We start from the raw sequence: 12972 nt of genomic DNA, 5'->3' as shown, positions 1-12972 counted from the left end.
TGTTTCCTGGCAACTTCTTTGCTCAGAGATGAATGAAAAGAAGTATTGAGAGGCACATCCAGGAGAGGCCCAGGGGGTCAGCTTCTCATTGAAAAAAAACAAAAGCAAAAAAAAGACTGCCTCAGACAGCACTGAACATCTCCTGTCATTTTTTTTATTACCTTAGCAGTGGGAAGAAGACCAAACAACACACGGACAGGTGCGTGCACAGCAGCACTGAGGTACTTGGGTTTGCTGGTGAGGCAACACTTGAGCTTAAATCATTGTTGCTGTCTTTTTTTTAGCTGAAATTGAGTAGCTTGCGTTCATATTGTTGGACTAAATACTTTCTGCAGCACCGCAGAAAGAAAAGGAAAAAAAGTAACTCACGGCACAATAGATAAGCCGAAATCCTACTGTATAAACCTGCTGTAGCATTTTTCTTTACGGGAGTCATCTGAGAAGACCCCACGGGCGATAATATGTATCAACAAACACGCACAGCTGAGCAGACTCGCTGCCTCTCCTTCCAGCTGCAGAGATGCTGCTGATCAGCTGCTGATGTTGACGCCGAAAGGCAGATAAAGGAAAACTTTGACAGGCTGCTAATGGTCAGCTCTACAGTGTTTAATGGTGTGAGCGGTGTGTGAAGCTGCGTATACTCACGCCCTGGTCTTGGGGAAGCCCATGGACAGCAGTACGTCCAGAGTGGACCCATGTTTGATGGTGTTCGGCCGGTTCTGGCGCTGTCTCCGCGGGGTCACTTTGGCATACAGTTCCTCTTTAGCTGCCATAACTCACTGCTCCATCGGTACGTCAGGTCCACCCCTCCTCCGATGTACTGTCATTTGTTGGAAGTAATAGGTGTGTATAGATATAGATAGACCGATGGGTGTAGAGAGTAAACCAGAAGAAGAAAGGAAGAGGCGAGCTATTTAAAGCAGGCTGCCCCGGCTGAAGAGGAAGCGCGTAGAAATCACGAAACAGTGCGGGGAAGCGAGCATGGTGAGACTTGGTCTAAACGCACTTAGCTTGTCAAGCTGCCTCCTGACGGGCTCGCACATGAACTCAACAGCAGGGGGCTCAGCCATGGAAAGTCACTTCTGCGCTGTCAGCCGTGCCCCCGATCCACATTCGCCGAGCGCGGAGGCGAAAGTGTCTGACTCCCGCTCGCTGTTCGCATCCGGTGCGCTCGAGTGAGAAAGTCAGCCTTTCCTCGCCGAAACGATGTCTTATTTATGAATGAATCCCGGAGTGAGGGGAAGGCTCAGCCTGTAAACGGTCGCAGGTCTGACTGCGCGGCCCCTCTCTCTCAGTTAAAGGGGCATACGCTTGTTTGTGAGAGGACAGGAAAGCTGTTATAAACGGAACCAGGGTGAAACTAAAAGTAAAGCACACTCCTCTGCTTACATACGTGTGCGATGAAAGTAATGAGATTACTTGAGAAAGGGTGATGTAAAGAGCCGAGGTAGGGCTGGATGGTGGAAAAAGTTGGTCACACTTCCTGTCTGCGAAAGTCGGTGTCGACACTACTCCGCATGCGCAGTGCACGGCAAAGGGGATCCGAGCACCATCAGTTGCCACAGTAACCCGCTCAATTTGCCCTACATTACTACGTGAAATAGAGGTACTTCTAACTCTTACGGATCGCGGTGATCTGTGAATTCCTCCTGCAGTTAAGTGAATGTTTTTTGTCATTTTAAAATGTATCTGTGTCGACAATAGCACAACTTTTTTTTAATGGTAGCTTTATTTTCCTTCATATTGACAGCTGTAGCGTTTCAGCTGTGTGTGAGGTACACTGTTAAAGGAGAAAATAGAGCAAAGAACTGCAATAAAAATAGATAATCATGATAATAATTAGTACCCCATCGTGTTTGAAATGAAGCATTAATTTTTAAACTCGTCTGCATGACTATGATTATATATTTGTGCACGTGTGGCCATGTATTGAAAATGAAGGGTGACATGTCTCATACAGCTCAATGGACAAAAATGTTTACTTCTTATTCAGTCCACTGCCCATCGTGTCCATCACACATACTTAGCAGTAGGTATATTTTTCCATACATCCCAATAGTTATAAATTGAAACAATAGTTAAAACTTGAGAATTATAACAAAAATGTTTTATGATTACCTGGATTCCTCGCTCTGTACTCAAAGCTGACGGGCAGCATTTGCTTTGGATTGTTGCTTGGTGGATGGACACTACTCAAAAACCAAAAGGAAAACGTTTTAATCAAAGTGTTGGATTAAATCAGTTATACCTACTGTATGTGGTCAGGGAAGTAACAGAGAGGGTTCTTAGTTAGTCCCATGTCCATTAGGTGGCCCTGTGCTCACTGCTGAGCCCCTTGGAGCCTGATTGGCATTTGCCATAGAATACCAGAAATTGAAAGTACAACACTTATGCCTTCACACATGGGAAGAGGTGACAAACATGAAAGGGTCTGGACAAGCTGTGGAAAATGCTATGCTGCCTGCACCATCGGTCAGCACGACCGGTTTTGTGGTAGGTCAGTGATGGTCTTGAGAGGCATGTCCATGGATGGAAGCAAAGGCCGCTACAGGTTAGGCAACGGCACCCTGATTACCAGTAAGTATTGGGTTAAAATCTGTGGACCCACTGTCAGACCCTATGTTGGTTCAGTTGTTCCTGGGTTCCTCCTGAGTCCACAACAATGCCTGCTCTAAATCCAGCTGAACTCCTCTGGGACATTACGTTTCTGTCTATCTAATGCCACGAGGTTGCACCTTAGACTGTCCAGTCTAACTCCTAAGTACAATTCTAAGTTGCTACAGTGAAATTTTAGTAAAATGTACTTTTAATTTTAAGAGTATCTTTGAATTCAGCCCTCTGTAGGTTGATCCTTTCGTTCCTAACACATTACCCAATCTATATTAAAATAGAAATCCAGCATGATTTTTACCCACACATATATGATATAAAGTGTTCCTTTATTTATTTTTTGAGAAGGGTATAATGAACTTTCCCCAGTTTCAAAAATAAAAGTGCTGTTCCACTGTCATTTTAGTCTATACATGGCAGACAAAAAAATCTAACATGCGGCAGTAGGCTTATAAGGAATTGATGTACATGTGCTTTAACTTTATTGGATCAGCATGTATTTGCAAGTACAACTAACTTTTATAAAAAGAGCAGTATTTATAGGGTCAGTGAGGGTTGTTTAGTCAAGCAGTCAGGCTGTAGATGACACAAAAGCTAAATATTACCCTTCCGAGACAAATGTAGACCTATTTTAAAAGAGTTTATTATAAATAAGCACACAGAAAAATTATACACTTATACAAAAAGGACAAAACAACATCCACTTAAATATCGAATGCCATCAATATATACTCGGATCTCATAACACCACTATCTAAATGTTAGCGTCCAGAGGTATACAGCATTTCATTAAGATATGTTGTGTGAAAATTGAATGTGTCAGAAGCAAGTAGATACAAGGCATTGACTTCATACAACCTTCTCCATGAATCCTATTCACAAAGTAAACTTTTAGCCCTTTTCCACTAACAGGAAACCTGTTCAGTACTGGCTGTACACCTAATCTTGAAGCCTTCAGAGCATTCTGGCCAAAAATAAACTGGTTGGGACCTGACAGTCGGCCCCTTGTTGGAATAAAATGGATATTAAGTTTTTCCAGTGTGAATCATGGTGAAATTGGTGGGTGTGCTAGCTTACTGCTAATACTGCTTCAGGGTTGCGCACTCTTAGCATTAAGTCTCACCCTTCCTAAACAGGCTCTATGCCAAATAAGTGGAAGCCTTTTTACCAAGCAGGAAAGGCATATTTTTACACACACACGCGCGCACTCTCATCAACAGCATTGCTTCATAAACATCACAAGGAATGTAGCAGTTCATGACTTTAGTTGCCAAAGACGCACAGACGCAGACACATACCCTCTAAAATAAACTGAAGTCATTATGAGAATTTGCTGCGATGAAGATCGCGTCCAGCAGATCACACTAATGTTGTTCTGTTTTGACATACGCTACACAAAAATTCTTCAGGCTGTGTGGCTTAATGATGATTCAGTATTTTCTTCAAATTCATTAAATACATGTAGATTCAGAAGAGTAGGATTCATGTTATTCCTTTAAAAGTCAGAAAAGTGGTCTGTATGGTCTATAACACAGGAAGTTGTTAGTATCTAATAAATTATCCTGACATGGAGATGGGATCAGGATCTAATGGTAAACAATCGCTCTTTTCTTCACTTCAGATGAGCAAAACTAGAGGACATTTTGTCTTTGGATAGAAAGATAGCAAGCCTTCAATAGTACTGCACCAAATCCTCACAGTCATTCTGGCTTAAGCAGGTGAAAATGCTACAGACGGCAGCAAAGTTCCAAGATTTGGGAACAGTATTGAACCATTTTCCTGCAGTGAAAGGGGTATAAGAGTGACCATTTAATCCCAAGAAGCTATCCAAATTTTAAAATTAGTTTTATTTACAAAGAAAGAGACAGAAAAAAATTATCATGTACATTACATCAGATCTGTGGTTGGAAAAAGAAGAAAAAAAAAAACAAAAAAACCCAAAAGCAGGTAAAAAAAATAAAATAAAACATCTTTAAAAACGTGGCCGTGATATTCAGGCTCTGTTAACATTTCAGCTAACCCACAAAGACCGATAAGAGAGTTGTGCTAGCGGAAATGAATGTGATGGGACAGCAAATGTAATAAATGCAGCAATATACGTCTGTCCTCAATGTAAAGATAACAAATAAATATATTTATTTTCATTTACTGCTGCTGGTGGTGGTGTAAGGGTACTCTAATTAACCTTGTTTTCACAAGTAAGCGCATATCTTTAAAATCTTGTTCTTCATAAGACAGAAGATAAAAAGCACACAGAAAAGCACACATCAGTGATGAGCAGAAAATTGGTCTCTGCTGAAAATAGGTCACTAGTGGCCACAGTTCATTTCAGTAAAGATAGATACAGTACGAGGTTCATTAGTTATCTATTTCTTTATTTCCTGTAGGGTGTTGCTGCATGAACCTCACGCGTTGATGCATTTGACAGACTACTGTAGCTGGCTCAGGTTAAAAAACAAACAAAAAACATTGCAATGGTCTATAAAAACTGCATTGTACAAACTCCTAGAAAACCACACACTTAAGAGACATCTCGCTCAGAGCGCTTGCTGTCGCCCCTGCTGCTCGTACACTATACCACAAATGATGACTTCTGTGTGAAATCCGCCTGAGAAACAAGCATATCAAACAACACAATCAGAAAAAAAAGCTCTGCTTCATCCGTTTTTGCACAGATACCATGTTTTATCCCTGTATGCAAAGTGTATCACATGTGACACATGAGTTATTGTTTTTATGCCGACTAGTTGTACAAAAAAGAAAAAAAAAATACCAGATGTAAAATTTAACCTTTGATAAAGCAAACTGATAGAAGGTTCAAGTAACACTCCAATTTCAAAAAAATTAAATTTTCTGGCAATTTCAAAGTTCAAACATACCAAGCACACTTCATTATAACAAGAGCTAAAAGTACTTATTATAACAATGAATCCGCTAGTGGAATAAAAGGCAACGTTGTACTTACATCATCACCACCACCACCAGGAGGTGCTTGGTAAGACGTGTTCATCTTTGAACTGCTGCAAGAAAAATGAGGGGAAAAAACCCAGTATTGACATCACCAAATATAGATTGCTATCATTTTTACATTATTAAACCAAAGGCAATAATGTTAAGCAACATTTAAATGCATGGAAATATGCACTTACCTTTCTTTCTTTGCTGTAATAGGAAGAAAGGAAACAACATCAGCACATAGTACTTCTTACAGATACACTTTTTAGACCTCTGCTTGCCTGAATCAACAAACTAACTTTTCACTGATCATCGTCAGAACAATGAGGACGGTAAAAGTCTGATTTGAATATAATGTGGAAAACTAACCAGGCAGATATCCTTTCTTTTTGGCAAACCAAACGGCAAATATCAGTAGGGCCACAAGCAGCAGAGCCACTATTACACCAGCGACAATTCCTCCGGTGTTTAGGTCACCTTGAAGAAAACACAGGGAAACATAATAAGGTGAACCAGCACACTTTCTTTGTGAGGTAAGGAAGAAATGGCTCAGGCGAAAGCATTTTGTGGAGTTTAAAGTGTGAAAGGAACTTACGAACTTCCATCTTCATAGCTCTACATTTCTGAGCAGGGCCAGCATCATTGACAGACTCACAGTAGTAGTCAGCTGTATCTGTCTTGGCTGCAGCAGGAAATTTCTGTGGCCACACAGGTATATTTTAAACTTAAAGGCCAACACACCATATCAGTCATAGTAAAGGTTACACATGTAACTAGCTAAAGCTTACCAGTTCGCCACTGGTTGAATCCAACTTGTAGGTGGCGTTTTTGAAGCCAGCAACGTTACTAGGGTTATCAGGCAGAAGAACGTTGTTTTTGTACCACTTGTATGTGGGACGCGGTGAAGCGCTTTCATCAAAGCAAGACAGGATGGCTGTCCTGCCCGTTGTTACCGATGAGGGGACATTACAAAATGGCACAGATGGAGGCACTGTAGGACAACATGTTTAGTTTTTATCTGGACCACTTATAAATGGCAACATACGGTCTTCATTACTGCAAGTAAATGTGATATATAGTCTTACCCAGAACAGTCAGAGTCACTTCCGTTTCCCCAACTTGGGTTTTGTCAGCACTGGTTATCTCACAGGTATACACTCCATTATCTTTACGAGTGACTTTGGAGAATCTCAGATTGCTACCACCATACACAACCAAACGGTCAGCATACGGCGCTGTGGAAGAAACGCAGCATTACGTAACCAGCATGGAAGTATTCAGACACCACATTCAGCAGATGGGTTTCAGGACAGGTTATTTGGTTGGTCACAGAAAAAGGTTTTTTCTAGTGTTGTCAGTGTTAATCTAATTAAAATGGCGTTAACCATAACTGCATTAACTCGGCGAGCGCTGTTAGCTCGTCAACGTGTTAGTGCAGTTAGCTCGTTAACGCCGTGCAGCCCCACGCATGGGGCGATCCGCGGTAACTCGCTAACAGAGATTTTCCGCGTTAAGGCAGTTTTGCCGTTAACGTCATTTTAACGAGATTAATGCTGACAGAACTAGTTTTTTCTTTTAATCTCTGTCAAATAAATACGGACAATGACAGGCACCGATGTGATCACCGTGACTGATATTGATGATATTTGTTACATTCACCGAATTTTGTCAACAGTGACATCAAAATAGAATGTTTGGAAAATTGTGGTTTTATTTCAAATGCATCATGTGTTTTTGTTTTTTTAGTTAAACTAATTAAAGTGTCAGTTAAAAGAAAGAAACATCAAACTTACCTGTTGGTTTCCCATCGTGAACCACAAACACCTGAGAGCCTTTTCGGTCCTTAAACTTCCATCTAAGTAAAATGTTTGAACCAAAGTCTCCTGAAAATGAGCATGTCAAATCCACATCTGGAAAAAGAGAGGGAAATTCGTGTGGTGACACCATTAACCTGCATAATTCTGCAGTCTATTATTTAAATGCAGTTTTGTCTTATTATATGACTTCATCTTGAAAACCTCTGAATCTGTGATTTTAGCAGACACATCATAGACAGTTTGCAATTTTCCTGGGTAATCATTCACAATCCCATTTTTTGTTTTGTTTTTTTAAATTCTCTATTTTTAACATGTTTGATTTCATTTTCTGTTTATGCTATTTTTTACATGAACAGCACTTTGTGAACCCTGGTTTATTTTAAAGTGCTTTATAAATAAAGGTGGTATGGTATTCAAAATTTTGTTTTAAAACTCACCTGTGTTCTCTTCCGCTCGTACATTTGCCTTTGAAGTAGTGACCGAATACCCACCTACACCTAGACACACAGATTAAAATAAAACAAGTAAATAAATAGAACATTCTGCATCAAGTGTCAAGTCCAAAATACTCATTTCCTTTAAGCGAACCGGCTTGTAGCCTAAAGGAATATAATTATGAAGCAAGTGAATGCACGGTCATGATACAGTTACCAGTCTTTGTCTCTGAAATAAACTACAAAACAGGAAAAGCATAACTTTTGTAATGGAAGGTTTGATATGAGTGATCGGTACAAGTGTTGAAGTCGACATGAAGCGATACATGACTAATTTACTTCATGGAGCCCTGTTCATAAAAGCTGACATGGATGCAACTCTGTTTGTGAAGCTGGATTTAAGAAATAAGTGGTTAAAGTAAAAGTTTTAAAAACATGTTTAGCGTCATCTTCTGTCAATACAGAACATTTCATCACCAGGTTGGTTGGTCGGTTGCAGCCAATAGTTAACTAACATAAACTAATGTTACTAACTTGTAACAGAAACAATAACTTGGGGGGCCTAAGGGTGATAGTCATCAAATCTTGTTTGGTTTTCATATTTTTAGTGATATCAACTTATTTTCTTTCTTTTTTTTGCCATATTTTTCAGGTAACCTATATTTGACCAAAGCATAATAAAACCGGAAATTCTGTTTTTTGTTGTGTCACCCAAATATTTTTAGTGGCCCCCATATGGCCACGCCTATGAAAACCTTCTGGAGGTGCCCCTGGTTCCATGATCAGCTGTAAGTGCCATTATTACAGTGTGGAAGCAGTTACTGAGTCACCAGCGATCCAAACCACCTCTAGCATTAACATCAGCACACACACACACACACACAAAAGAAATGTGCACCAGGAGCTTCACAGCATAGGTTTCCACGACTAAGCAGCTCTTGTATGCGTAATATGCAGGTGGCTCTATACTTTTGTCTATATGCTGCTTGTGTGTATGGCTGCATACGGGCCAAGCACTCTTGAAACACAAATGTAATTTATACACGTTTCATCACATGTGCACTGTCAGTGTAAATAAAAAAAAAATACATATATACATGACCAAAAGAGACAACATAATATTAAAATAAGCCAGTGTATAAAATACAATAAGCTTACTGAATAAACCTATAAGCGATATTGTTAGAGTGAACTGTTGTCATTTTTATGCTTGCCAACTCTGATGAAAGGAATTCCACTGTCCTTGGGGGGGGGGGGGGGGGGGCTGTAGTGTTTTATTGCAGTTACATCCTATCTGGAAGATCTGTTTCTTGTGATGTTGCTCCTGCTTTTATGACCGTTTGGTCAGCAGGAGGTAACACACACACACACACACTCTTACAGAAGTTCACACATATACATACAATGGCTTGTCTTAGAACCATGTGGGCGTGGCTTTGTGGCATGTATCCTGCCATGTCTAAAACTCATGATTAACCGCATAATCGTTTCCACTGTAGCTGCATACATAGCCGTGACAAATGATGATGATGACCCTGACCTGTTGGAATGTGAAGACTTTGTGTGATTAATGATGATGTGACAGAAAATGTACAACAAGATGTTACATACTGATATCTCACTTAAAAGGTTATACTGACAACAGGAAATTGTATTTTGTTTAGTCAGCATAAGCTTTTAATGATATAAGTTTATTTGTGATAGAATGCTGCATGATGATCTTTTCCTTGCTTAGAACTGATTGTTCTTTATGAAACGTGTTCTGATATTTGTATCTGAATCTTCCCACAAGCGATAGTAAGAAGTTGAACAAGCAGTTCTGACCTTACACACACACACGCTTATGTCACAGAACGAATGTTTTCATTTCTCTTGTATAAATAAAGAAAGCAGGATGGTGACAGACCACAAGTCCGTGAGTGTCTCTTACATGTACGAGCGCTCTGTCACTTGTCCTCGCGAGTAAAGACAACTGCAGTGTTTGTGTTTTCTAACTCAAGTGTCTCAGCTGAAGAATTGCGGGGTGATTTCAAGAAATCCCCTCACAGCTCTGATGTGTTTTGTGTGAACCGTCTCTCAATAAAAGGCAGCAGGAGGAGGTCAGATTTGGGGTCATTTCCGTGGTGGACACAGACGAGGCCTCCCTTGCGCAAATAATCGATCGATCGACTGTCTTGTTTTCTTCATGATGAATAAGTCTCTAGAATTAGCGGGGCTTGTGGAAACACAGACCCAACAGATATCCTTACCATTTACTTGGACACACACAGACCCCATAATGGTTTCTTTAAAAAAAATTAAAAAATTAAAAAAAAAGCTTATTGATGACACACACTAACAATAGGCCCTGCAGGATAGGAACTTTTTGGGTTTAAAAATACTCATTGTGTACTCAATGTACTCTGTGTAGTCTAACCTGTCTGAAAAGTGAAGCATGGCGTGAGTAGGAAGTTTGTGCCAACCATTTGCTGAACACAAAAAGCAGATTAAAAAAAGAAAAAAAAAAACCCTACACACATACACAGATAGTGCTCTGCTTAAGCTGCTTTGAAAACTGGGTTTTAATGAACCCAGTTTTAACACTCCACAAACATGGCATGCAGGAATAGGTGAAGAGACGCCAGGAGGAGATTTTATTACTCATGCTTCAAAAGGTAACATCATTTCAAAGTAATTTTTTTTTGTACTTTGATTTTTAGACACCATTAGGTCTCTTTTGTTAAACAATCGAAGGTTTTCATTCATTTAAATAAATTAAAATAATAATTCTAGGCTGATGGCCACGATCAGAAAACCCAAGTCCTCCCTCTGTATTACCAGGAAAATTATAAGGTATTCCCAGTAGACCACAATCTTCCATTATGTAAATAATCAGGCATACAGCACTGAGGATTGAAAAACACACCCTTTGCCTAAACACTTGGAGCATGCTCAGAAGCTTTCAGGGAGCGGTCAAGCAAAACATCAAAACAAAAGTGGCTCATTCCTGTCTGCTGAACCAGGAAGCTTCCGGTGAAACTATCGGCTCTCTGGGTGAAACTGGGTCTTTTCAGGCACGTCAGCGGAGCTTCGGGGACACTAAATCATTAATGCAGCCAGTAAAAAGCCTCTCTGTCACACCACATGTCCATCTGTTGCCCCACTCCACATTACACTGCACAGCTGCCATTACTTTAGAGGTACATGATTAACCACTGCCCTGTCTGCTAAGCTTAGGTGGAAAAGAGAAGCTTCAACTACAGCAGAAGGCAGATAATTATTAACTCAGTGCAAATTCATTCTGTGAGCATTCATCACATTTTTTTTTTTACAAGGTGCTGATAAAAATAAAGCTAAACTTCAGATTAACATTGATACAAATACACTGCTGGCATGTGTTTTCATTGCAGACCAACCTAAAACCTGTGGGCATTTCGTATAGGCAATCTCAACCGAGATAAGTTTGATGGAAAGATAAGGTAGGAGTGCAAACTGAAAGAACACACCATGACTTCCTTGTTTGCATACTTTTAGAGTTTCAGTGTACATACATACTGAGAAGTCCTGACAGCAAATGTACCTGAGAATTGGAACAAGTTTTAAAGGAACTCGTCTGACAAGCCAGAGTTTGATTCATACAGCAGAGTGTGCTTATTGTATTGCTCACATTTTGCACGAGCTGTAAACAGGCTACAGAGGAATGGTAGGGGACGAAAATCCTCACTTCGTTACAAGTTTGTGGGGGAGTTGTTTTATTTTTGTACGTAACATACACACGTGATAACCTGAACAGACTTTGAGTTTACTCACTGTTAATACCAATCCAGAAAAATTACTGTAAAAATACTTGACACCTTGCAAGCAATTCAGAAAATCTGAGACAGTATAAAGGATAAAAAGCTGTTCAACATGTGTATAATGACAAATGTGAAACTATGCAAAACAATCACAACAACAAAAGCAGCAGCAGCTCCATATTAACCTTTTAAAAAAACAAAACAAAAAAACAAAAAAAAAAAAAACAGCAACACAAACTTAAATCTGATAACCAACTACACTATTACAGAAATGACCATCAAGCAGCAGAAGGAAACTTGGAGATGACATTTAAATTAAGGCGGAAGTACGAATAATATTACAGATATTGTTCAGGTCTGGGAGGGGCGGGGGTATCTGGATGAATAACTAAACTAAAATGATTTTTGTCCCTGATCAGTTTTCTTATTTTTACGATTATCTTTTCCATAAAGAGCTTTTTCATGAAGATTCACCTTTTTTGTTTGTTTGTTTTTCTGCAGAGATGATTATCAAAAAGCCGTGCTGTATATAAAACACACTGCACCTTACAGAGAATTACAACAGGACAAACGATACTGACCGATACCTACTGACCCATTTAAAGTGGGCATGTGACAGGAAACTGCTTAAGAACTTACCAAAGTAAATACCAGCTCTTCTGATGAATTACATTTGATTGAATGTGGCCTCGCTAAACATCTTTACATTTGTGTAAAAGTAATGGTGGTGTGGAAACGGAAGGTTAAGATGTTTTAAGAGTAGGACAATTCCAGTTATGTAATAATTCAAAATGGCCTTTCATGGTTTTGCTCAAGACTAGGGCGTTGTAACTGAACCTGAGCCCATATTTTTAAAGAACCGTTAAGCTTATAATTGCGGTTTGGCAAAAACTACTGCAAAACAAGATTACTCTCTTCTTTAAAAATGAAAAAAACAAAACAAAACAAAACAAAAAACACGGAGCTTCAACTGTTGAATGCCTACAAAGGCTAAAAGAACAGCACACAAATAAACATTAAAAAAATTAATAGATAAATAAAAAGAAATCCCAAGTTTTCTCACCTATTGCTGCGCCACAGAACAAAAGCAGCCAAAGGACTCCTCTCACAGTCATGTCGGGTTTCTTGTTTATTATTCGACGGCGTTCTCCTTTAAAAATTCTCGAGTAAAACAAGTCGAAAGTACGCAAAAACCTTCTTTGTGTCGAATAAAGAACGAATGGTCTCCGTTTCACCGACTCCTGTTTCTCTTATTTCGACGTTTCCAGCTCGAGTAAACACCTCTTGTTACCTGAAGAATCAGCGCAGGTGACTACAAACACCTAACTTCCGGTAATAAGATCCCGTCAGGTGCCGCCCAGAGGCTGATGGAGAAAAACA

The 12972-nt window shown here is 39.7% G+C and overlaps 2 protein-coding genes across 4 annotated transcripts in view; both read right to left on the bottom strand.

Moving 5' to 3' along the window:
* Window positions 1-1507, bottom strand: part of ubash3ba (ubiquitin associated and SH3 domain containing Ba) — a 78188-nt gene extending 76681 nt beyond the window's left edge. For all 3 annotated transcript variants that reach the window (XR_014876543.1, XR_014876544.1, XM_085175534.1), the window contains exon 1: window positions 646-1507. Coding sequence is in view for 1 of the 3 variants with exons in the window: in XM_085175534.1 (XP_085031660.1) it covers window positions 646-773 (128 nt within the window). In the remaining 2 variants the exon portion in view is untranslated. The remainder of the gene's footprint in view (window positions 1-645) is intronic.
* Window positions 1508-3804: 2297 nt separating this feature from the next.
* f11r.1 (F11 receptor, tandem duplicate 1) lies at window positions 3805-12880 on the bottom strand. Its single transcript, XM_085175544.1, has 10 exons — window positions 12656-12880; window positions 7820-7879; window positions 7359-7475; window positions 6651-6800; window positions 6354-6556; window positions 6161-6263; window positions 5935-6042; window positions 5760-5772; window positions 5576-5630; window positions 3805-5218 (listed from the first exon to the last, which is right to left on the bottom strand). The coding sequence occupies exons 1-10, from the start codon at window positions 12705-12707 to the stop codon at window positions 5183-5185; spliced, it is 897 nt and encodes a 298-aa protein (XP_085031670.1). The 5' UTR covers window positions 12708-12880; the 3' UTR covers window positions 3805-5182.
* Between the last annotated feature and the right edge of the window lie 92 nt (window positions 12881-12972).

The sequence above is a fragment of the Neolamprologus multifasciatus genome, chromosome 10, assembly GCF_963576455.1.
Source record: "Neolamprologus multifasciatus chromosome 10, fNeoMul1.2, whole genome shotgun sequence".
Lineage (NCBI taxonomy): Eukaryota > Metazoa > Chordata > Actinopteri > Cichliformes > Cichlidae > Neolamprologus > Neolamprologus multifasciatus.
Note: the sequence above shows the minus strand (reverse complement) of the source record. Positions and strands in the feature narration are given on the sequence as shown.